This window comes from Pseudonaja textilis, chromosome 8 (genome assembly GCF_049901715.1).
Source record: "Pseudonaja textilis isolate UNSWEBS1 chromosome 8, rPseTex1.2, whole genome shotgun sequence".
NCBI lineage: Eukaryota > Metazoa > Chordata > Lepidosauria > Squamata > Elapidae > Pseudonaja > Pseudonaja textilis.
Genome location: NC_141997.1, coordinates 21,361,903 through 21,386,852, shown reverse-complemented (window position 1 = coordinate 21,386,852; position 24,950 = coordinate 21,361,903). Strand labels below are relative to the sequence as shown.

Sequence of the window (24,950 nt, the reverse complement as noted above, 5' to 3'; positions counted from 1 at the left end):
GTGAGTTCATGTCACAGCACCTGAAAAAATCTTCAGTCTTCATATTCCCACTAAGATTTTTATTATATACATTTGTTTTATGTATCTGGAGCTATGCACATGATTGATACTGGAAATCTTGAGCAACTCTTGTTTTATGAAGAACCAATAAAATTCAGTACTTCAAACTTATCTCATTGTATTGGATTGAAATAGTGGCACAACCTACGCAATATAATCTTTGCAAGTCAACCAATGCTGCTACTTAACAATGCAAACTAGTGCAATTATAGTTCAGTATAATGGAAAATTACATAATATCTTTAATCAAATGCTAGATAATTATATGTATTTTCACAGATCAAGCAACTAGAGCCAGTTATGTTAACATTAGGGCTTTGCAAAGCTTTAAAATTAAAATGCTTTAATAATTTCATAAAAGTTCATGAGAAGTACCCTATCAGAATCATTTCATGAAGCAATAAAAATAACTCTTATCCAGTCAATACATTTTTGATGCAGTGGTGGGATTCAAAATATGTTACTACCAATTCTGTGGGTGTGGTTTGGTGGGAGTGGCAGGGGAAGGTTACTGAAAAATTCCCATTTTCTCCCCTCCCCACCCTACTAACCTGCTTTCCAGCTCCGTTCTCCTGTTCTGGGCAACCAAAGAAGACCCAGCTGATCAACTGGGACTCGGGAGGAGGCAGAGAACAGATGGGAGTGAGGCCAATCAAAGGTGGTATTTGCTGGTTCTCCGAACTACTCAAAATTTCCGCAACTGGTTATCCAGAACTAGTCAGAACCTGCTGAATACCACCTCTGCTTTGATGTTACAAAGCAGGTATTGGAAGTCAAAATAGATTTATACACATGGAAAATATATGTTTTGAAACCTCTTCAGCTATGAAACTTGTGAATGAAGATTTGAGTCAGTGCAAAAGTGTTTCCTTAAAAAGAATTGGGCGCTATCTGTGCCTCATAGCACTTCATTCTGATGAAGTCAAGCCAACTGTGTTGCACAGTCATACAACTACAAAACAAATGCAATGATTATTTTCATAATCCTTGTAGACATTTTCTTCTGCATTTAGGAATGAACTGTCAGTCAGCTTGATCACAATTTATTGTAACAAGATTTTCTGTATCACAAATCTACTGAAAACAATAATTTTCAAATAGTAAGAGACAGATTACAGATAATCCATAGTTCAATCTTTTATTTTGTCCAGAGCATCTAAGAATACATAAATTTTCCAGTTAGAAGTTTCCAACCATTTATGAAACATTTGGAATGAAAATTGTCATCATAGCATGCAGTGAAGGTGAGGATTCATTTTTTTCTTTGAGTAAAGTGTCTTTTGGACTGATAAACATGGTTTTTGCCTCTGGTTTCTCCTGCCCATACAACAACAGGTGCTGTAGGGCATGAGGCCCTGTTGACCTCATCCTCTGACTCAAGTTACTGAGTATCAGTTTCAAGAACAGCATTAAGTTGAGGCTTCGGGGCTAAAAGTGGTTTTTGTACTCTGGCTCGCTGATCCTGTTGATTTGTTCTTTTCTGCCTTGTAAAACTGGCTGGTTTAGTTCGTGAATGCATTTGCTCCATTGGGAGAAATTCCTTCTGCTGACGGTATTTCTTCTGAGGTGACCTTGGTCCAGCCTCTGAATTATGCATCATGAAGACAGACTCGGAATCACTGCTACCATACCCTGAATTCAGAAAGAAATATTTAGAAGGAGAAGTTGCAGACAACAATATCATGGCCATGTATTCTATTTGCAGAAAACAGTTGACAGTGAGCTCCAGCTCTTGCTGACTCAGCAGTTCTAAAGCAGTGACTGTTAGTACATAGATGTGCATTACTTCAGTGGACACATTTATGTGGTTATAAGAGGAGCCCACACGTGGGCCTTCCCCTGGGTAACAGTGATGTCACCTGCCATATTTTTAACCTAAAACTATCTTAGGTGCTTCTGACATGAATACAACAATGACCATTAGAACCAACAATTGGACAACAAGCTAAACAAAAGATTATTTAGTCACAGTTTTGTTTATCATAATGATATGCACAGTATTTCTATTTAAATTATAACTATTATTCTTTGCCTTATACAAAAAGGCCATATAGATCTAGCTCTCTTTTCCCTTTATTTTGTGGAGACATCTTCTTTTCTTGGGTGCCATAAAGTTACATTTCTACTTCTTGTCCATAATTTTGAAGATTCTTTTTAAGCACAAAGAAATCTGTATTAAAGAATAGACAAAACTAGTGTAATGAAGAAACTAGGACTCCTTATGATTATTGATAAAAATAGTAACATTTGGTCTAAATGAAATTGGGTGGGGCTAAGATTCTTTAACTACAAATTCAAGGTGAACACTGGATAAAGTGTTGTTGTAATACTTGTGTACCATTCAGAGTCACTGATAGGTGGTCATAGAAATTAAAATAAATAAATAAATTCTCTTTTTTGTAAATCTGATTGTCCAAAGCTTTGGCTTTATTGAGTCCAATGATTCATGCAAGGGTTCACCTCTTTTATGGGTATTATTAATATTTTGGGACATTGAGTCAACTGCTTGACCATAAAGCCAAGATGAGCAAGATCTGCAATTAATAAATGGTTTTCTTGGGTTTTTCATTGGGTTTGGGGCACATTTAATTATCAGGTTCAAAGAAGGTTAGCTTTAGGGCTTTTTGAAAATAAGAGATTGGTTGGTTTAAACCTTTCATTTTCATTATATGTTCAAGATAGTTTCTTTTAAAGAACTATACATATTATTTGGCACATTAAATGCTTCAGCAGTCATCTCTATGTGGTTGGAACTGTCATATCTAAAAGCAAATCTGCCCTAAAATATTGCACATGTATGCATGCACATACACGTGTGTACGTACACACACATACACATACACACACGCTGGAGGTTTTTTAGAAGTGATTGGACAACCATTTGTATGAAATGTTATAGGGTTTTCTGTTTGAGTAGGGAGTTGGTCTAGAAGACCTCCAAGATACCTTCCAACCGGAGGTGGTATTCAGTAGGTTCTGACCAGTTCTGAAGAACTGATAGTGGAAATTTTGAGTAGTTCAGAGAACTGGTAAATACCACCTCTGACTGGAGATTTTACAGTAGCCTTCCCCTGCCACACCCACCAAGCCACACCCACAGAACCAGTAGTAAAAAAATTTGAATCCCACCACTGCTTCCAACACTATTTTTCTAGTATAAAATACATACCTTAGCCGGTATTGCCAGTAAATTGTTTCAGAAATGAAAATTTACTTGTTTGTAAATATTTTTATTGTATGTGTATTTTCTGATATGAAAATCCTGATATGAAACAAGTATAATAGGCACATATTTTTCATCTACAGCTCATGTTGCTATTTTTTAATAATTTGCTTCCCTGTGCTTTTAGCAAATGTAAAATACTTGAAAAAATATAGCTGCCTAATTATGCCTACTTAGTAGTTAAAGATTAAATGGAAATTAGAACTGTGCTGGTAAAATCTGGACAACCATATGATAACAGAAATCTAACTTTTTGATAACATCTAATAGTTAGCTAATTGCAGCCATGTGTAAAATAATTTGGAATTCATGGGGTGAAAGTAGAACTGCTTCTTTATAGCATCTGAAAGCTTTAAAGGCTACCACATTAGCCTAAAAAGTGACATGGCTGCTTTAAAGAATCAGGGGGTTAGGGCAATTGTACCTTTAATATGAAACCTTAAAGAAGCTGTGTCTGTATTCAGACTACTTCCTTAAACTAATGCATGGTATTCAAATCAAACAATGCTGTCCAAATGTTATTTGGCTGATGTAGAAAATAATATCATTTTAAATAATACCAATGCAAAAAAATGGGTATTTCTCTAAACCAGCTTTTCTCAACCAGTGTTTTCCAGTTATTTTGCAACTAAAATTTACAGAATTGGAATAGTAAACATCTGGAAAGCACCAGATTGGTAAGCATTTTAAATTCTGATGGGCACTATCTCACAGAGTCATTGAAAGCAAAACTTTGCCAAGGTTGTATCTATCTGGAACCTGATGGATAATAGCAAAATTAGTAAGGATTGCCAATAATTTTCCATTTTTTATTGTTTCAATTAAGAAGCCTTACCTGTTTGATCATCATCGTTCATCCTGGTTGTTCTTCTCATTGGTTGAGAATTACCAAAGGGTAGGGATAAATAACGTAGGCTTTTACTGGCAGCCTGTAGACAGTAAAAAAAAGAGGGGGAAATACACATTTGCAGAAATGTGTGTGGATTCCACTTTGAATTATCTGACCTCTAGTTATAGAAATTAGGAAAATTAATACCAACAGTATGTTTACTATAATGATAGTATAATTGCAAACTTACCTATCATGCATGTGGTGTACATGAATTCAAAATACTGGAATATTTCCAGTTTTCAACCTGTCCATAGGTGATCCTCATGTCTTTTGCAGCTAGTTAAAAATATCAGTCAGCTAATCTAACTACTGTTCATCCAAACTATTGAAATCTCTGTCTTTCTAAAACAAAATTAATTAAATGCTTCCTGGTTGAACATTCCCTTCAATGACAATAATATTCTTCTGCTAATTTTTTTTAATTAAAGAAAATAAAATCAGCCATCCCACATCTGATATGGTACATCCAATTGCTACATCAATTGCTAAGGAGCAGCAGTATACACAATACCTATTTAAATACACCTGCCTCCATAGCATTTCCTTTGTACAGAACAAGAAAAAGAGTTAGAAATATAAGCTAATAAATTCAAGGGATGAGATTAAAAATAAGGGGGTGGGATAAAATTAATAGTTTACAGCAATTTAATTCACTCTTCAAACTTGTAAAGCCCTGGAAACCATCTTTGCTCTCATTCATATCCAAACATTATTCCATACATTGCCTTTTAGATCTTAGCCTCTCAATCTATGGATTTATTGGATTGCATATTTTGCTATTTCTATGTTTTTATCCAATTATTAGATAGCTTCTCTCATGTTTGTTTTGGCAGAAACTTCAGCAATTTCCATACACTTTTGCATAAACTCCATAGCTTATTATATGATAGATACCTGCCCTCCCCATGGTAAGCTATGACCTTTCCTTGTGGTCTGCCGCATGCTGCATCGATGTCGGATAAGGATTTCTTTCGCTTGCTTTTCACTTGTTTCAGGGGCAAGATTATACCTGTTGTACGATAGTGTCTGAAATGAGAAATGCATTACTTGATCTCACCAGCTTAGCTCCCAAACAATGCATGTAAAATGACCACTTTATAATCATGTGATTTTAGAAAATTGCTATACTGAGAGTTTTTGGAAATGAATTCTTTGTGTGTCTAATCACACTTGGCCAAATGAAATATTCTATTCTATTCTAAATTTCTCCCTTTTCCAAGGGTCAATTCTATTGTAATCAACTTGGCATGGTCTCTTTACAAGAAAGGATGCTGGTTCTCTGATTTTTCCTTTGGAGGAAATTCCCACATTAGCAAAAGTCAACACCCAGGAGATATAGGATAAACTTGGAAGAGAGATTAACTCCAGGGATGAATGCCCATAATCCATAGGCTATAGCATCCATGGAAAAAAATAAAGTTGAAATAGATAACAATCTTAGAACATGGTAGTATAAAATCCCTAATAGAAATAAAAATTGGCAGGTGTACATTAAAAATATTGCTATTTTTTACTTTATTCTGACTTCATCTTAGTAGTTTTCAGAAATACTTCTTAAATCCATAGCTCACAAATAACATTTTGCCATCTTCTTGAATGGATGAAGCTTTTACAAGAAAGCTAATGACTATTCACTATGCATTACATTCCTGTAGTTATATTGATATCCGCTCTGCAGAAATGGAGGCAGAGGTTTTCTTTAAATCAAACAAAATCTTGAAGAAGAAAAGGATTCATTGGATAATTATATAAAAGGCAGTCAAGAACAAGCATTAATGAAACTTAAAATTGAAACTTACCGAATATGTATAAAGCAAAACTTCAATATCAAAATTAAAATAATGTAATAAAAACAAGAACAAAATAGTGGTAAGGAAAAGCATTACATGGTCAATTTCTACAAAATGTGAGAGGAAAGTGGATAAAGATAAAACCTGGTAGTGGCTTATAGCTGGAAAAAGAGACTGACTGCTCAAGAGCAAGCTATTCAAACCAAGGCCAAAATTGAAAAATCATCAAATGATTCAAAATGCAGATTGCACAAAGAAGCAGAAGAAATCATAATTCATATACATGGCTTGGTCAAAAAGATTGCACACATTTATTATAAAAAAATAATATAGTTGCCAAAATATAGTTGAGTCACTGAAACACCTGTAAAAATTATGTGCCAGTAAATAAAAAAAAATAGTGGAAACCTAGAGTTGAAAATTACACCGAAAAGGACCATTTTGTTAATTTTTATTGCAAAATTGACAAACTCAAGTTATCCCCTTGCAGATGAACAGATTTATTTAAGTATGGAATAATACATTCACTTCTATTCCTCAACTATAATTTTTTTCAGGAAAGATTTTACATCATCCCTCCTTAAAATTTGCATCACAGTAATATATTGGATACTTGTCTTTACAATTCTTTTATTTTGATCTATTTATCCAATGTAGAATGCTCATCAGTGATTCTTACACCTTCTGCCAATTTAAAACCAAGTTTTAAAAAATTACATTATTTGGCAATGCATTTTAACAAAGACAATAATTAAGAAGTCAGGTGTTACTTTAAAAGCCAACCAATGTGTTATAGTTGAGTCTTTGGGGCCAATGCATACTATAAAACTCATGATAGTCTTTAACGTACAACCAGGTCCAATCAGATGCATTGCTTGTACAATCAACTATGTAATATAGCTGCCGCCCTACAAACTAAACCTATTGAATTGTTGAAAATTTAAAATAAGGGGCGTCTGCCACCTAGTGCTCATCTTTAGATTCCATTCCATTTGTTTTGCATGCATCCTTTTTTCCTAACTCACTTGCCTGATCTAAAGCTCAGACATTATAATTAATTAAAAGATAATTCACAACTAAGAAAAAAAAAACCCACTTCTTTAGCTAATAAATGAGAAGTTCTGCCATCCGATGTGGCTTAAGGGACAGACAGAATAAATTCATGAAGGATCCAGATATTAGTGGCTACTAGTCCTGGTAGTTGTTTATTACTTCTGAATTACCAGTAACATATCTCAAATCCCAGCAGTAGCTCTCAAGAAGATTTTGACCTCTGTTGGATTTGGTTTACCTCTCTGTAACACAGAATGCCAGATTAGATAACCTTTTGGCCTGTTGTGCTCTTTTTAAATTCTTGTGTTTATTTATTTATAAATCAAATTTATATAGTCACCCACCTTCCCCCCAAAGGAGAGTCTGGATAGCATATAGCAATAAATAAAACAGCCAAGATAAAACTGATAAAGATCTAAAAAGTCACAGTAATAAATAACACAATAACCAAAATATTAGCCATGGATGAAGGCAGAATAAAAATGGTTCCCTTAGCAATGGAACCACCATGACGAAATCTTAGCCCCAAGTATAATGAAGTCTTGGGGGTTTTTCAAAAATTTTGAAGGAGCACATGGATTCTATATTCTTCAAACTTGAACACTTTAACAACCTACTTCTCATTTTTAAAAATAATTCTAAGGTATGTTTGAGATGGCAATTCTAAACTCCTTCCTTTTTTCTTTTCCTTTTTTCTGGAAGCCCAAGTATCAGTGAAAGTGATTTTATGGCTGTCCTACAAAGACACATCAGAAGTATTGGAATGAATTCATTAAAAACAATGAGCCAATCTCTTTTTAATATTGTTCTGCACTTCAGCTACAACCATAGCTTTCACTCCAGGCAATTCTGCCACCACCGAATTCTGCTAAGATGTGAAATAATTCAAACACGATCTTTTCTTATGTAACAGGAACAGGTTATCAGAACTGAACGCACATACCCTTTGCCTCACTTGATACAGATTATGTGCCAGCATGTTCTGCATAGATTCCACATCTTTAGGGGAAAGTTTCTGTATTCTTTCCTTCCTGCGCCTCCTGCAAACAAATATGAATACAAATATTATTTGACTAAGCTCAAAGTTCAATCATTATTTCACTAGAATAGTTTCGCCTACATTCTGTTATCAGATATTGTTACCTGTAAGTTGACTTTCCTAACAAAGGATGGCAAGAAATCATTTGTAAATCAATGGAACAAACTGCTTAATTTCTTTGCAAGATGCATATGTATATTTGAGTATTATCACTATTAGGTACAGCAGTCTTCTTAGTAAAAAATAAAATAATTTATAGAGGTGTAATGTAGAAAGAAGAAATTCATTACATAAGCCACATATAAATGCAAGTAGAACCATTACTATTAGTGGCTATCTGCATGTATCACACACATATACAGTTTCTTTGTTGAAGTGTGTATCATTACATATTAAAATCGGAGTCAATGTTGAATGACTTTAAAATGCAATTAGTTTAATTGGTGAATCAAGATGAGGGATAAGTTCAATTTTTTAGAAATCTATATTGAAATTAATAGAATTTAAATTACATAATCAGATACCCTGAATATTATAAACTAATATAAACAAAGTATGTCATAGTTCTTCTAGAACCAAAATTCTCAACCAGCTCTACTAATACTACAAATGTAATTTAGAAGTAGTCTGGTTGGGAAATAAAGTAACTCACTGAAACTTTGAATTTTAAAAAACCTACATAATTATAAAATGCTTCTAAACAGATATTTTTATTTCTCTCGTTCTAAGACCTAGTTCTCAAAGTAACTTGATTGGACTTAAGATATACCAGATTGACAATAATTATGATTTTGTACAGGTTTATTTTTTTCCTAGCAATTTTTTTACTGTTTTTTTTAGTCTTGTTATTCTCAAACCTATCATTTCATATGCTAAAGAAACTTCTTTTTAAAAAACAGGACCAGCCATGCTACTACCATAAGTAAAGATACAGAATTATTGGAAAATGTAGAAAAGCAGCAAGATATTGGATACTATCATGAATTAGCCTATGCTAAGCTCTTTATTCCTACTATCTCCATTGTTGAAACTGAATAACTGTCAGAAGTGTCATTCTGGACTGGACAGAATAACTGTCCAGTCCAGAATGAAATGGTACAAATGGAACAAGAAAGAAGGCACCATGTTGCCCTTTGTTTTCGTGAAAAAAACATTCTAGCTTAGGCCAATCTTCACAGTAAAATATTATTAACAATATTCCAGAGACAGGAGTTTCTTACCGTGTTTCTCCAACAATACGGCCTCCACCAATAGAAAGGCCCAGCATGTTTTATCGGCATAAAATCAAATTAAGCCCCTCCCCCCAAATTAAGGCCCATATTAAACATGCAAAGTGGGGGGTGGTGGTGGCAGGGGGGGCTTGCCGTTAGGAAGTAGTTTTGTTGCATACCCGGATATGGTGCTGCCTGCATTGACTTTGGCGTTGGTGGGGCACTTCATATCAGGAGACCTTCCTCCACCATTGCTTTCCCTTCTCCCCATGCTGCCGCAGTGTTTAGAGCACTGCCGCGGTGTTTGGTGCAGCTATGTGCAGACAGCCAGGGCTCCTCCCTGCAACCGGAGCCTGGCAGAGACACTCGGCTTCAGGCGCTCCTGTCGCCGCTTTCCCTTCACCTTCGAAGGCAAAGCCAATTCTTTTAAAAATGACGCCCTACTACCGGTATGACAAAGCCTCCCCTGCCCAAGAGGGCAGCCCTACCCCATGTGGGGAGGCGAATCTCTCGGGGCCGCAGCACAGGATCGGCCACCCCAGGAGAAGCACCCAGCTGCCATCCCTGCCTGGCACTGGGCAGAGCACGAAGAGCTTCGCCCGGGGTGCCAAGTGCAGCTGACAGGCAGGCCCTCCTGCCCGGCTGTGGAGCTCTCGCCAAGGCAGCGAGCACCTCCCCGCAGGACCCTCTGCTCATCCAGCCAGGGCTGCTCCAGAGCCATGCGGGCTGGGCAGAGCTAGGAAAGCAAGCCACGGGTACGTGCCCGCCAGCCAAGCAAAAGAGCCGGGCCGACCTGAGCTTGGCTTCCTTCCCAAGTCCCTCCAGCATGAACCCAAGGGGGCCACCAGGAGAGGCCGCCCAAGGCAGTTATAGTGCCCACCCATCCATGGACAGGGAGGCAAGGTGACAACCTGTGCCACGTCCTCCTCTGAGCTGAGCCCTGCCGAGTCAGCGCCTCTGCCTGATGCCCATTCCGCTGCAGTGTTTGGAGGAAGAAGGTTGCAGGAAGAAGCCCTGGCTGGCCGCACATGGCTGCACCAAATGCCACGGCGTTGCTCTAAAAGCTGCGGCAGAAAGGGAGAAGGGTAAGCAATGGTGGCAGAAGGTCTCCCGATACGAAGTGCGCCACAACACCAAGGTCAACATCCAAGCTGTCGCTGCCCGCCCACCCGAGGATGCAAGGGGAGGAAATTAAGTCACCCCCGAAAAGACGGCCTAGCCATTTTTTCGGGGGTCAAAAAAAAAATAAGGCCCGGCCTTATTTTGTGAGAAACACAGTAGAAATATGAAAGTGTTTTGTTTCTTTATAGAAATTTAGGTACAAAAAGTTAGATTAAAGAGCACTAAAAATTGGAGGTCAACAAATAGAAGTTGCTAGAGTTAAGGAATCACAAAATACAGTATGTTTGAATCAATGTAATCGTGAAGGCTCTGTCTGGAAACAGTTTCAAGGGAGCAGTGAGTACCACTCTGCTATCATTATATAGAACTCATTTCTGAGTTGGCTAATACATCAAGACAAAGGGGAAACTCATTCATGAGTTTAGCTATTAACCAAGGAAGTTGATAACAGTTCCTTAAGGGAGAAAACACGTGGTTTCTCTCCACTCCTTTTACAGATAAGACATATGTGCTATGCAACTTATAATACAGATCTGTTTCAAATAAAACAAAGGAAACCAACCAATAAGCCAATTTTTAAGTAAAAAAATTCTACAGTTTTAAGTATCAGATTTAGTGAAAATTTTACAGTTAAATAAAACTGATTACTTCACTGATGTTTTCTTTTAGAGTAGACTCTAACTTTTCTTGAGTTAACTTTTCTTAACTATTATTTCTTCTTAAATATTTTTTATCCTATGTTTTATTATTTGTAGTATGGTAATTTCAAATATATTATGATTTTTTAAAAAGGCATATTTGAATGTGTGTGTTTAAATATGTACATCGTGGCTGTGTAATCCTCAGAATACAAAAGCAACTCATTATTAAGGTTTGTTACATATTTTCAGATTTTATTGCACTATAATATTTTTAAATGAATTTAATATATATTCATGGAAACGTCTAGTCAATGAACATCATGCATTAAGTATTCCAATAAAATCTGCAAGCCAATAGTGGGCTTGTGCAAACTAAATTGTGCATGCCTATGCCATGTGCAAGCCGATCCTATTTAAATATATCAGAGTTTATGTAAATACAGGAATGTATTTTTAGTTCTCTGGCTTCTCAGCACACACTGAAGAACTAGATGAAGTTTTGTTCATTCTAGCTCCTACTTAATCTAAACTAGTTATCCAGGGGTGGGATTAAAAAATTTTAACAACCAGTTTTTGTGGGCTTGACTTAGTTGGTGGGCATGGCTTGGTGTTCATGTGACTGGGTGTACGTGGCTTGGTGGTCATGTTATTGGCTGGGCATGGCCAACTCAATATCACTCACATCAAGGCACGCATCTCCTCGCCTGGCCTCTCGTGACTGTGGGGATGCTGCAACAGTCATAAGTGTGAAAAATGGTCATAAGTCACTTTTTTCAGTGCCATTGTAACTTTGAATGGTCACTCCACACCAGCAAAGGAGGGGAAAAACTCCAGAGACATTCCTGAGACAGGAAGTCTAGTCCTGCCAAGAATGTAATAAGGGTTAACGGAGAGGCAGTTTCTGTAAGCAAGACCAGAATGTTTCCTTCCTGCCTTCCTTACAGGATTAGGCCAGTAATTTCTTCTAACAACTGCTTCTCCAAACTACTTAGAATGTTAACAACCGGTTCTAGAGAATAGGTGTGAACTGGTAGAATCCCTGGGGTTATCAGATCTAGACTGCAAAAACCCAGTTGATCTTCTGATGACAGCAACAAACTAATATCTTGTTACAACTCTTTGGTGCCATGTCTAACATCATCTGTATTTTTGCAGCCTAAATATGATAGACCTTTTACTTTTTTCTGTACAGTACTTATTTTAAAAATTATGTAGATGGAAGGTATCACTTTGGTCTAAGGAAAAATTTAGCCCAATGAAGTTATATACTCAAAACCTAAAGGATAGTCCCATCATCCTGCAGCTGAAGGTCTTTTGTCTTTTAGATAGGCTGGCCCAGAGTTTCTTAACGTGCAACAAAATATCTGCTGGGGGGCAAGGATCTGGAGCTCTGAGTTTCTGTCTTTAGAAACATGTTTCTCCATATAATATTCTGCCTTTTTAATATTTCCTAAAATATTACATTCCTCTAAGCGGGGTGGGTGCTAACTTTCTACATTCAGTAGCATCAATTCACATATTCAGCTGCAAATTTCTGATTATCTGTTGTCTATCAAAGTTGCTCCCCTCCAGATGTGGTCTTCAAATGTAGCCAAACTGCTATAAAAACCATTGCTTCTCACCATCAGCAACTTTGCCTGGAGAACCATATGTTGCCCCTGTTCATGATATTCCTTGATTAAACAAAATATTTGCATTGTTCTGACAAACAGTTCTTAACATACTTACAGAGAAGATGATTTGGAAGTCGTAGGTGTCATGCTCCCACTTTCTACCATTTCAATGACTTGTCTGATTTCCAGTTTCTTATATAAAGATACAAGGCTGGATTTAGGCTGTTGTTTGTGCAGTAGTATCTTCTTCAGAAAATTATTGTCAAACTTCTTAAATCTGGTAAAAGCAATAATCAAGATGTCAAACATTGTTCTGGCATTAATTACTTTATAAATCCAAAAATCAAAAATACAAAAAGCAGCAACATAAAGGGTGTGGCCTACAGCAGCTTAGTTTGTGTTAAACTGGTAAGAAAAGGGCAATCAATTCATTGTTATGGGAGAAAGAGGTGCTGGAAGAACAGAGCACACTTTTGATTCTGAGAGAGGCAAAATCCTGAATTCTTTTACACTTATTCAGCACACTGCCAGATCTTAACAGCCATTCATCATTCAGTAATATGACAATAAATTTCCACTTATGGATAAATATATGAAAATCAAGGAAAAAGAAAAATGTGATTTAATAATTAAAGATAGTTTAGTAAATGTGCAAAATGACATATTCAAATACTGAGTGAAGATATATTCCAATCCATCCTGCTTTAAACTAAATCAATATTGCTTATGCCTTTCTTTAGTTTTCCCAGTTAGTTTAATTTTAGCTTAGTTTATTCAATTTAGTTTGATCCAGTTATTTTATTTTGACTAACAATCATAGACACATCCTTACTTGTCTCTCAGTTGATAATGGCTCCAGTGTCCACATATATCTTCAATTCCAGCTTTTAAATGATCCATCAACTATAGATATAAAACATTTTATTATGAATTAAAACATTTCTTTTTTATTATTATTAATTTATAATGTAAAATACAAAAATGCAAAAGAAAACAGTAGAAAAGATAGGGGAGAGAAAAAGGAAGGGGAAAGTATAGGAAAAAGGGAAAAAAAGAAAGAAAAGGCATTGACTTCCAATTCCCTTTGGTACAGTAGAATAAGATAATAATATCAAAACTCAACTTTTTATTTTTATATAATACAGATAGTCCTTGAATTACAACAGCTCATTTGGTGACAATTCAAAGTTACAACAGTGCTGAAAAAAGTGAGTTATGACTGTTTGTCACACTTACAACATTGCAGCATCGCTATAGTCACATGATCCAAATTAAGATGCTTGGCAACTGGTTCATATTTATGACCATTGTCATGTCTCAGAGTCATGTGGTCCCCTTTTGCAACCTTCTGACAAGCAAAGTCAATGGGGAAATTAGATTCACTTAACAACCGTGTTACTAAATTAACAGCTGCAGTGGTTCACTTAACAATGGTGGTAAAAAAGGTCATAAAATAGAGGAAAGTTCACTTAACAAGTGTTTCACTTAGCGACATAAATTTTGGGTTCAATTGTGGTCATAAGTCAAGGACTACCTGTAGTATAAACTAGCTATTTTTATAACAACAAACTAATCGGTAAAACCCAAAATCAATATTTCTTTTTTTTCCACTTCAAGCATAAAGTCCAGAAGCAGTTTCCATGAATTACATTTCTTGCGTTCTAGAATAAGTACACAGCAGTTTATTTCAAAACAGGATTCTGCAAATAGAAATAATGGAAATTCTCAGTGTTTATCTTCTACAGTGAAACCTCCGGTCGTGAACGCTCCTGTTCGAGACCAAATTGGATTCCGACCAGTGGTGGGATTCAAAAAAATTTACTACCAATTCTGTGGGCATGGCTTGGTGGGCATGGCTGGGAAAGGATACTGTAAAATCTCCAGTCAGAGGTGGTGTTTGCTGGTTCTTCGAATTACTCAAAATTTCCACTACTAGTTCTTCAGAACTGGTCAGAACCTGCTGAATACCACCTCTTGTTCCAACCCAAAAATCCACCCGAATTTTTAATTGGGTCACAATTCAAAAATCGGATGGCGAACAAACCCTTGCCACGGCGATTTCCCCTTTCAACATGTGCAGTCTGTCCGCACATGCGCAGTCAGTCATGCTTCCAGTCACAACCAAATTGGGTTGCAACTGTAGTCCTGGAATGGATTATGGTCGTGGTCCAAGGTTCCACTGGCTTGATTATAATGTTGGATATACTAAATCAAAATGCACAAATAATATTGATCCTGAAGTCCTGTGTTCAACACAGCATCCCCTCAATATGAATATAATTTCAGGGTAATAAGTAAAAGCATTTATCCTATAATATTCTTCAAAACTGTATGGATAAAACCAGAATAAAGCATAAGGACCGTTAGAACTGTGGCTTTCTTTGGCACTAGCATCATCAAATCAAAGTTGTTCCAAAATCTCATGAAACATTGCATCTGCTGAAATATCATATCCCTTGCTTCTGTGATCAAAACCTGCCCCCAAACACTAAATCAAAATAAAATAGGGGGGAAAAAAATCCATGAAAGAATGCATTAAATCAAAACTGCAGCCGCTCCTGTCAGTCATGAAGAAGCAGGGGAAATCCCAAAGGTCAAAAGAACAGTTAGTTATCAAGTTTCAGGTTTTAAAGTCATACAGTACATACTTTGAGGCAGCTGGTCCCAATTGCAAACCTCAAATTAAAAATGAATAGCTATTCCTATATGTTTGAAGACCCAAAGCCATTAAGAGCAGGCAATAATTTATAAACTTCCTATGTTCCTGTTGTCCATTAATACTAAAAAATTCAACTTACTCGCATATGAATTTCTTCATTTATTGATTCTTTTTTATTGGTCTTCTTAACATCTAGGTATTTTACCAGAGGTCTAATGGTGATTCCCTTTGTGTGAAATAAAGAAAGAAGAAAGAAGAAATGCAACCATTAAACTGTGCAACTAAACAATATGAATGAGATACCTGTAGTATTAATTGAGGCCTAGCATACTTCTATTTCCTTATTATTTCACATGCCAAAATAGCTTCTGGGGGGGGCGGGGGGGGAAGTACCTGGTATTTTAAAAAGCCATTTTTAACAGTATGATGCATTTAACCTTGTGCACAAAATCCCGAGTCCATATTTGTAAGAACACAGGATCAAGTTAGATGAATGGATGAGGAAGATCTGCAGGGGAAACATGCCTCCAATAAAATATTCTTCTAATGTCTGCAAGATGCACTGATGCTTTGTGATGAAATATTCTCCTTACCTGAATGAAAACAGTAAAGTATATCACCACAATAGTAGATGTGATAAACATCTTCTTTTTAGGAAAGAGGGTTGTAGGAAGCAAAAATGCAAGGGAGAAGCTGCTGGCTCCTCTTAGCCCACTATAGGTAACAATAAGTTGATCCTTGAGAGTAAATTTGTAAGTGCGGAACTTGTTGCAAATAGAGAACAGAAAGAACACACCTAAGAAACAAAATAATAAAAAAGCATAACTCCCTAATAAAACAGAACTGGAAACACGTATGTTATGCAAACTATCCAAGCCAAACAAAGAATCCTGTATAGTAATGAAAGATCTAACATAACTTGCTTATCCTGCCTTAAGCAATATATCCGGAAGAGTTCTATAGGTAACACTTTCTCTCAGCAAAGTAAAATATGCCTCGTACTATCTTAGTCAATACATTACACCTGAAGTCTTTGTTAAACTGGTTAGACCAGTCAGACCTGAACAGTCCCAACATTTCTCTTTCTGCTTTACATTCTCTCCCTCTTACTTTCTGTCTCAGATAGCAATGTTCAAAGCTTTTTATCCATCCAGTTTGTTTTCAAGTTGCCTATGCAATTTACTTAGTGCTCTCCAAAGCATGCAGAAAAGCAGGGTGAAGCCAATGAAAGCCCAGTTCCACTCATGGTTCCGACCAATTGTAGACACTCCCATGAACACGAAGATCAGGGTCTCACTGATACTGCTCAGCATTTTCATGAAGTATTTTATGGTTATGTAGGAATTTTGAGAAATATTGGCTTCCACATACTTCTTCATTGTCACTGCACATGCTGTGATCCTGTTGAGTCATAAACATTGAAGAAAAGGAGTAAGAACCATTGGAAACAGAGGAACATGAAAAGAGAATTCGGCATATTTCTACATTCATCGTGAGGGTTATTTTACAGTGTCAATCAGAAATTGGAATTGGAAACAAAAGGAACAATGAGAAACAACAAGAAATTCTCAACATGTTTGGAGTAACATAGAGATTTGCAGAAATAGACATCCATTAAAACAAATAAATAATTGGGGAATTAGTTGCTCTTTCCTCAAAAACTCAGGATTAAGCCTGATCTGTGGGCATGCAATTATTATGCATCTTCTAGTAAAGAAATGAAAACTAGAGAGCAGTAAAAGTGATATCTTCCCAAATACAGCTTCCAGTTTATAGTGTCCTTAATTGCTTGTCACTCTTTTGGCTAAGGTCTATGTAGTATAGCAGCTTTCCTAACACCCTGATCTCAAGATGTGGGGAAGTTACCATTTATAATATTTATACATTCTCTAAATAGTTTTGATGTCCCACCTGGAGGCAAACAGAAGCCTGGACCATAACATCTTGATTCAGCTTCTGATTACGTATGGCTATTGTATGCTGCCTCATAGCATACAGTTCTCTAGGTACTTTGAAAGCAAGAAAATAATAATAATATTGAGGAAAATAAAACATGAGAGCATTAAGATGAAGAACAAAGTACCTAACACATGCAATGTTATATAGTTGTGCATTGTTGTGTAGGATAGAGAAGATTAGAAATTGGAGAGGCACCAGAAAGTGTCAAGGAGGAAGAATGAACTACAATAATTTTGTTTCACTAGTGCACAAAAAGTTGACTGCTATTTCAATACATTGCTGATGCTAAGCTATATAAATGGGAAATCAGTCTACAGATTGTCCATTGCAGGATTAGTTGGCACAATTAATTTTGTCCATTCTTTAGCAGATGATATGCAACTCAATCATATCCTTTGGAATTCTGACATCCCCAAATTCTTATCATCTTCTCACATGTTTAATGAAACAATGAAAGAAAAAACAGGTAGTCCTTGACTTACAACTCTTCACTTAGTGACTGTACAAAGTGACAATGGCACTGAAAAAAGTGACTTATGACCAAGTGACAATGAGCCACGGTGGCACAGTGGTTAAAATGATGTACTGCAGGCTACTTCTGCTTACTGCCGGCTGCCTGCAATTTGGCAGATTGAATCTCACCAGGCTCAAGGCTGACTCAGCCTTCCATCTTTCCAAGGTCAGTAAAATGAGGACCCAGATTGTTGGGGGCAATACGCTGACTCTGTAAATTGTTTAGAGAGGTCTGTAAAATACTGTGAATCGGTATATAAGTCTAAGTGCTATTGCTATTGCTATTTTCCACACTTTACGACTATTATAGCATGTCCATGGTCACATGATTTATATTCAGATGCTTGACAACTGACTCACATTTATGACTGTTGCAGTGTCCCGGGGTCATGTGATCACGTTTTGCAACCTTCTGACAAGCAAAGTCAATAGGGATACCAGATTCACTTAACAACCATGTTACTAATTTAATAACTGCAGTGATTTACTTAACAACGGTGGCAAGAAAAGTCATAAAATGGGGCCAACCTCACTTAACAAACTTCTCACTTAGCAACACAACTTTTGGGCTTGATTGTGGTTGTAACTTTAGGACTACCTGTAGCTAAATCCATGAAAAAGTATATTCATGTTATCTATGTTTAGTTTAAATTGTTTAAATGAATCAAAGTCAGACATGAACTATTCACAATCTGAAGTATAATCCCTGATCCAGAAAAGGCTAGGTCCTGCTGCAGTTCCAAAAGTCTGTTCATGAACGGAGCTCTGCAACTATTTCACCCTGATTTTGTCTTTAAACTTGGTTAACAGCAGAAATCATGCCAGTCTGAGAAAAAGCACCCAGCATGAAGATATTCCCTAACCTTGACAGAAGCGGCACATAATAAGGGTGTAATTCAGTACCATATGCTAAGTTCATTATTATCAAAGGAGGGAAAGGCCTAAAACGCCTTTGTTTAAATGAATCATTGCCTGGTGCCTAAATCCTTGTGGTTCCTCAAACATTCTTTCTTATCACCCAAGGCAATTACTCAAGGGTGTAAAACTAGGAAATACTAACTTAATAAGAGGCTGCCAGCTAGGAAAATGAACATTGCAAGTTTTACTTACGCCAAGATGCCAGATATGTAAAGTATTTCCGCGGTTAAATAGGACAGGTAACTGAACATGAAGACCAAGAGAGGTTCAATGGCAGAAATGTTTTGGGTGAATCGAGTCATAAAAGCTGCCACAAATCCAAAGATGATGCCAAACAGCAGCCCCCCAAGACTGACTACAAAAAAGCGAGCGCAGCCAGCTAGAATGTCAACAGATTCAATTGTTTCATATTTATGCATCTGGGTAAAGTCAATGAATATATTGTATAGGACCTGCACAGGAGAAAGAAACAAAACATTTCATCCTTAGTTCTCCCCAGAGATGCTCACTGCCATTATCCTTTAGACCAGTGGTCCGCAACCACCTGGCCCCGGACCGGTACCGGTCCGTGAATCATTTTCTACCGGGCCGCTGGTTTGCTGGGCGCCGCCATCTTGTTTCAATGAGAAAGTGCTTCCGGGTGAGCTTTTCCGGTTGGAAAGTGGCGTTTGGGCACTGAAGAAATCCTCACACCTTAGTTTCATCGAAGGGGGGGCGGCTTCGAACCAAGAGCTGTCCTGATGGCGGAGGAGATTAAGAAAGCACAAAAAAGCACAAAAAAGGTACAAAGGAGGAGTTGAAGGTGGCGGGGAGAAGCGAGAGATGGCTGGCTGGCTGGTCGCTCGGCTCACCTTGCCTTGGTCATGCGTGCTGATGCCAGTACCGGGCCGTGGATCATTTTGTGATGCCGGTACCGGGCCATGGCACAAAAAAGGTTGGGAGCCACTGCTTTAGACCAGCTATTACAGTGCAGCAGATGCCTTGCAGGCAGATGCCACTGCCACTATAGCTTTAATAAACAATGAATTATGAAGAACTATTTCCCCTCCCATCATTCAATGTCCCAACGGAGCAAAGAAATTCAAATGCACTTTAAAAAACAATAAAAAATGGTTGTCCAATCCCTTTTAAGAAGAAATTGAACAACCATTTGTCCAAAATGGTATAGGATTTCCTGTTTGAGCAGGGGGTTGGACTAGAAGATCTTCAAGGTCCCTTCTGACTTTGTTATTCTGTTATGTTAAAAATAATACAAATACCTGAGAGCAAAACTAGGCTTAATTTCATTGTGTGGCCCCAAAAAATACATGAGATTTCAGTGATATTTAGGTGCAGTTCAGCCTCTCCTGCTTGTGGTATCTTTAATTCAGATTGTTGCAAAATGATCATCTGTCATAAATTAGTCATGTTCAGAGACATCAAGAATACAAGTTTTTTTTTCACCTGCTGCTACAATAGACACGAAAGATATTAAATACATAGAAAGCATGAAATACATTTGCATCCTTTGCTAGAAAGCAGGCAGGCATGCTAAATGAGTGGTCTGCATATTTTAAAAAAAATGAATGAATGATTGGAACATTTTTGCTCTTGCTAACTAACTTTGTTTTCAGTCACCAGTTAACCTTGGTGTTATCATTCTGGTCATGGAAAGCACGTCCCAAAGAAACTCATCTGACGCCTTCTGTAATTTTTGTTTTGTTTTTGTTTCCATCTACTGTACCATTTGAAGGCGTGTTTTGAAAAAAAAAGTGACTTGTGCTACAAACACTGCAAATTTGTACTGATGGTAGATTTAACTTAGATTTTTATTTACATTCTAAAATGTGAGTTTGCCTTTCACTGTTTTTTTAGGTCCTCAGGGGATTTTGTTACTGGTGAATGCAAACATTATAACAAAATAAACCAACTAATGAGTGAAATAACTCTTTATTTGCAACACCCAGCACTGAATAATTCACTGCAATGATATAAGCTACAGTACTTGGAGAAGCATTATCATGTACTCTCACTGCTTCAGCAGGCAAATTTGTCTGAGCTTGGAAACGAGGTAAGGTTGACCTTAGGTAAAATTTGGGTGAGAAAGTAGGAGTAGTATTGGAGGCTATGGATTAGACTAGGCAATTGAAATAGGTCCTGCAAAAAGACACTAGCAAACACCTTTCATATGTTTGCCAAAAAACAGCACAACAATCCTAAAAGATGAGAGAGGGCTACTGAGGAATGCCATTTACAAGGACTCAGGGTTGAGTTCTCAGTGATGGTTCTCTTCTATGGATCAGACTATCTGGAGATAGTCAGATTTCCTTCATCATGTTGGGCTTCCAAAAGGCCATAAAGACTTGGGAATTTGTTAAAAGAATTGAGCAGCACCGTCATAGCATATTGTTTAAGGATCCTTAAGGAGTCAGAAAACCTTCCTTTAGACATGGAGGCCAGCTGGGTTACTTTGGGCCAATCATTCTCTCTGAGCCTCCCATTCAGATGCAAAAAAAAAAAAAGTATTTACCAATTTGCACTGGGCCAGTGTGGCAGATTATGCTCCAAAATGTTAAATTAAGAGGTCTTTGTGCTGCAATGATTGATTCAGCTGGCTATAGCCAGTATATGTACTCAAAGCAATCTCAATTAACAATGGTGTCACTGACCATAGTTTGAAACCCTAGTGAGAATCATTACTTGATAATAAAAATATGTGATTGGAATTCTTAGTTGATAAGAAGACATAGTTCTTAATTCTTTATGAAATGGTTTGCTGTAAATTAATTCCCAACTGCAAAAACTAAAGGCATGATTTGTTGCTTAGGTATCATTTTGATTAAGGATCTCAGTCTCTGCTATTCCTCAGCTATAAAGTCAGTATGATCTTTGTAATTAAAGTTTTCAAAAGGTAATACAATGAATGTACATTTGGTAGTTTATTTGATTATAAACTTGGCAGATTATAGCTTAAATATGGACAGTATGTTCATCTAGTACTAGACTCCATTTGACAAGGGCACTTGTTCTAATCCTTGGTCAGCCACCAAATATATGGGTTATCTTGGGTCTACTTCAAAAGGTTATTCAAATAACAGAAGAGGGATGATTTGGGTTGCCTTGTCTTCCTTGGATGAAGGAGAGATATGTATACCTGTGCATTATAGAAGCTCAATTTTTACAAAAAGTTGTAACATACTTACTACAGTTATCCCATCATTTAATAAGGATTCTCCAAATATCATCATGTAAAGTTGTTCGTTGACAGACATCTCTTCAAAGACAGTTAAGACAGCTGTTGGATCCACTGCTGAGACCATGCTGCCAAATAACAGGCTGTCAAGCAGGCTCACATCCTTGAGGCCAAAAGGGGTGATCTGGCAAATTCCATAAAGTGACAATCCAATGCCAAAGGAATTTATGAGGGAGCCCATTGCAGACCACCAAAGAATTGAACCAAAGTTTTCAAAAAAGGGACGGGTGGACATAAAATAGCCTCCTTCAAGGATAATGGGAGGAAGGAGGTATAAGAAATAAATGCTGGTAGTCATAACTGGTGGAGATTTGTGCTTGGTGCCAAAAATAATCCCACCAACCAAAACACCCATGGCAATGTGGACACAGTTTTCTGGCATGAAGTGTGGAAGACGATGGTGGAGATGGAAACCTTGAAAGAAAAATAGAACCATCATGATATTTATTGGGGTTTGGGAATTTTAAAAAGTCTACCTATGTTCTCCATATTGGATATTAGCCTGATGGAGCCCTAGTATAGATTAATCACACTCTTTCTAAAGGTTACAATTTGTTGCTCTCCGGTTATAATGCTGCAGTGGCCTTGAATGAAGGGAAGAATTTCTGAGCAACCAAAATGCATAAGGATCATTGAAAAACTACACAACCAGACTTGATCAGATAGCTTAATTGTAATTGTGATTGATAGATTTAAACATGTTTAATTTTTGATTGTAGTCTAAGTTTTTTTTTAAAGAAATTAATGTCCTTAATATAAAGGATTTATATCACACAATGGTTTGTGATCCTTTGATACTGCTAGTTTGTAATTCAAATTAGGCATTAGGAAAGTTACCATAACATAGATTTCCCTTCTAGATAATGAATATCAGAAGCTGCATCTCAATTCATACTTTCAAACACTTCCTTTGAATCAGAAGATAATGGATTGTGGCCATGCCAGAGAATCTGATAAATGGCCTTTACAGATTTCACTGATTAATTGAAGTACACAGCCAGAGACACAGCTTGTATTTTTGCATCTAGCAACCTCGGAACTGAGTAAATCAGTGAAAATTTGATGTTGTTCAGCTAGTCCTTTTCTGTGTGTGTTTCAGTGTTATGTTTCCTTTTCCTTTCAGTGAAATGCGCTTGTCCTTCACTAATTTTCTTTTTAATCCAATGTCCCATCATATGTTATCCTCTATTCTTCCAGGTTTATTGAGTCTAGGGTGATTTTTACAAAATATCTTCTCAGCCTCCCTTGTCAAACCCTCTGTTTTCTAGCATTGCTTTCTTAGACTCAAATATACAAAAACAGCAGCAATATTTGTGCATTTTCCTCATAGAAGAGTGACAGCAGATATGCTAGTATTTTGTTCCATGACTCTTAGAAATGGTTTTCAGTTCTGATAGACAGATAGACAGACAGATAGATTAGGGATAGGGATAGGGATAAATCAATTAAATAATCCATTATAACAGAGCAGCTTATACAATTGGAGCTAAAGACTTCATTATCACCATTAACATAATATAATATAGACTGTTCCTTTTTCTGTAAGCAATCTTCATATGGTTACATATTACTCAAATCTATAGATCTTTTAAAAGTGTTTAAGAAGATTGTATTGTAACTTCACAGTGTTCAGGCAAAACACTAGTCACCAAGGACAGTATTCTTACTGATAAAAAAGGTAAATGACTATCAGATTATAACATAATTTAAATTTAAATTCTGTGTATCTGTGACAATGGTCAAGTACAAAGTAAATTATTTTTTAGTTATTTTTAATGTAAGAATTTTAAATTATTTCTAATTTAAATACATATACAGAATGTACATTTCTTAAATTTAGTATTGATCTTCATTGAATTTAGTTTCAAAAGTTAGGAAAGAAAACTAACCATTTAAAATATTAGCAGAATATATTTTCAAGTACTGTGGTTTGAATGAAACAAATCATTGCCTTCCTTTGGAAAATGTAAACTGTTGTTAAAATTGTAGGTCTGTTCACAACCATCTGTGTACTAAAACCCATTGATTACAAGTATATTTACATCCAAGTAAAAGTGCATGGTACTTTACTTTGTAAAATCCTTACCTTCCATACATATTATAACTGGAAGATTAAAAAAAAACCCTTTACATAAAAATTTAAAAAATAAAACTCCAAACTGCAAAACAGTCAGTGCTTTTCCAAAGTTAGTGAGGTGAAACTTTCAGAGCAAATTTTAACATGAAACGTTGCATATGCTCTTGAAGGTGTCTGAATTAAAAAGTTGCAACACAGCTCTAAAAATTTTCACATGCACAATTTCACATTTCAAAGGTAAATCACATGGAAGTTAATTTGGGGTTCATCACAAAGTAACTTTAAGACCTTTAACACTGTATCTGTTCTCACTGGGTGACAAGCGTACTTAATTTTTCAAGCCTCAAGTAGAAACTACTTTGCAACCTAAGTTATCTCACTAAATTGTTATTTCCTTGGTAACAAGCTGGGTTTTTTTTTCCTGTTTTTGCAGTTTTACTTTTTCACACACACTTTTATTAAAGAAGTCTTTTTCACTCACCTATTTTTGCAAGAGAAGCCAAGAGAATCCAAAGTGTAACTTCGTATGGTATTTGCACATATTCATAGTCCAAGGTGAAAATATGTAGCCTCTCATCTCGTCCTGATTCTGTCCCATCAAAGGGGTCAGCTTTGTATGAAGCACTAGGTTTTGTATGAGAATGTTGCAAAGACAGGTCTCCAGCAGCAAAATAACTATCTAGGCTGGTTAGCAGCAACAAGCAGCTAAAAACATGTGGACATCCAAATGTCCTAACTGCCATGATGAGAAGAATTTTATGTATGCGATGTCTTCAAGACTGAAATCTTAAACCTGCTTTATCTTGTTAAATTCCATTTTAAGTCAGAGTCTTTAGGATTGTTCCAGCTTTATGTAGACTTTCCTGTCTTGTTGCTTGGTCTTCTCAAACTCATTCTTCTAAATTTTATTTTCAATATTTTGTAATGTTCTGCTGACACAGCTTTTAA

General features: G+C 36.6%; 1 protein-coding gene across 1 annotated transcript; it reads right to left on the bottom strand.

The window, feature by feature from the left end:
- Nucleotides 1-1,213: 1,213 nt before the first annotated feature.
- Nucleotides 1,214-24,947, bottom strand: SLC9A4 (solute carrier family 9 member A4). Its single transcript, XM_026707511.2, is given in 12 exon segments — nucleotides 1,214-1,692; nucleotides 4,119-4,212; nucleotides 5,070-5,201; nucleotides 7,962-8,058; nucleotides 12,760-12,921; nucleotides 13,477-13,547; nucleotides 15,443-15,529; nucleotides 15,897-16,099; nucleotides 16,487-16,704; nucleotides 18,886-19,145; nucleotides 21,876-22,339; nucleotides 24,484-24,947. Coding segments are annotated over 12 exon segments (2,430 nt in total). The 5' UTR covers nucleotides 24,746-24,947; the 3' UTR covers nucleotides 1,214-1,312.
- Nucleotides 24,948-24,950: the final 3 nt, after the last annotated feature.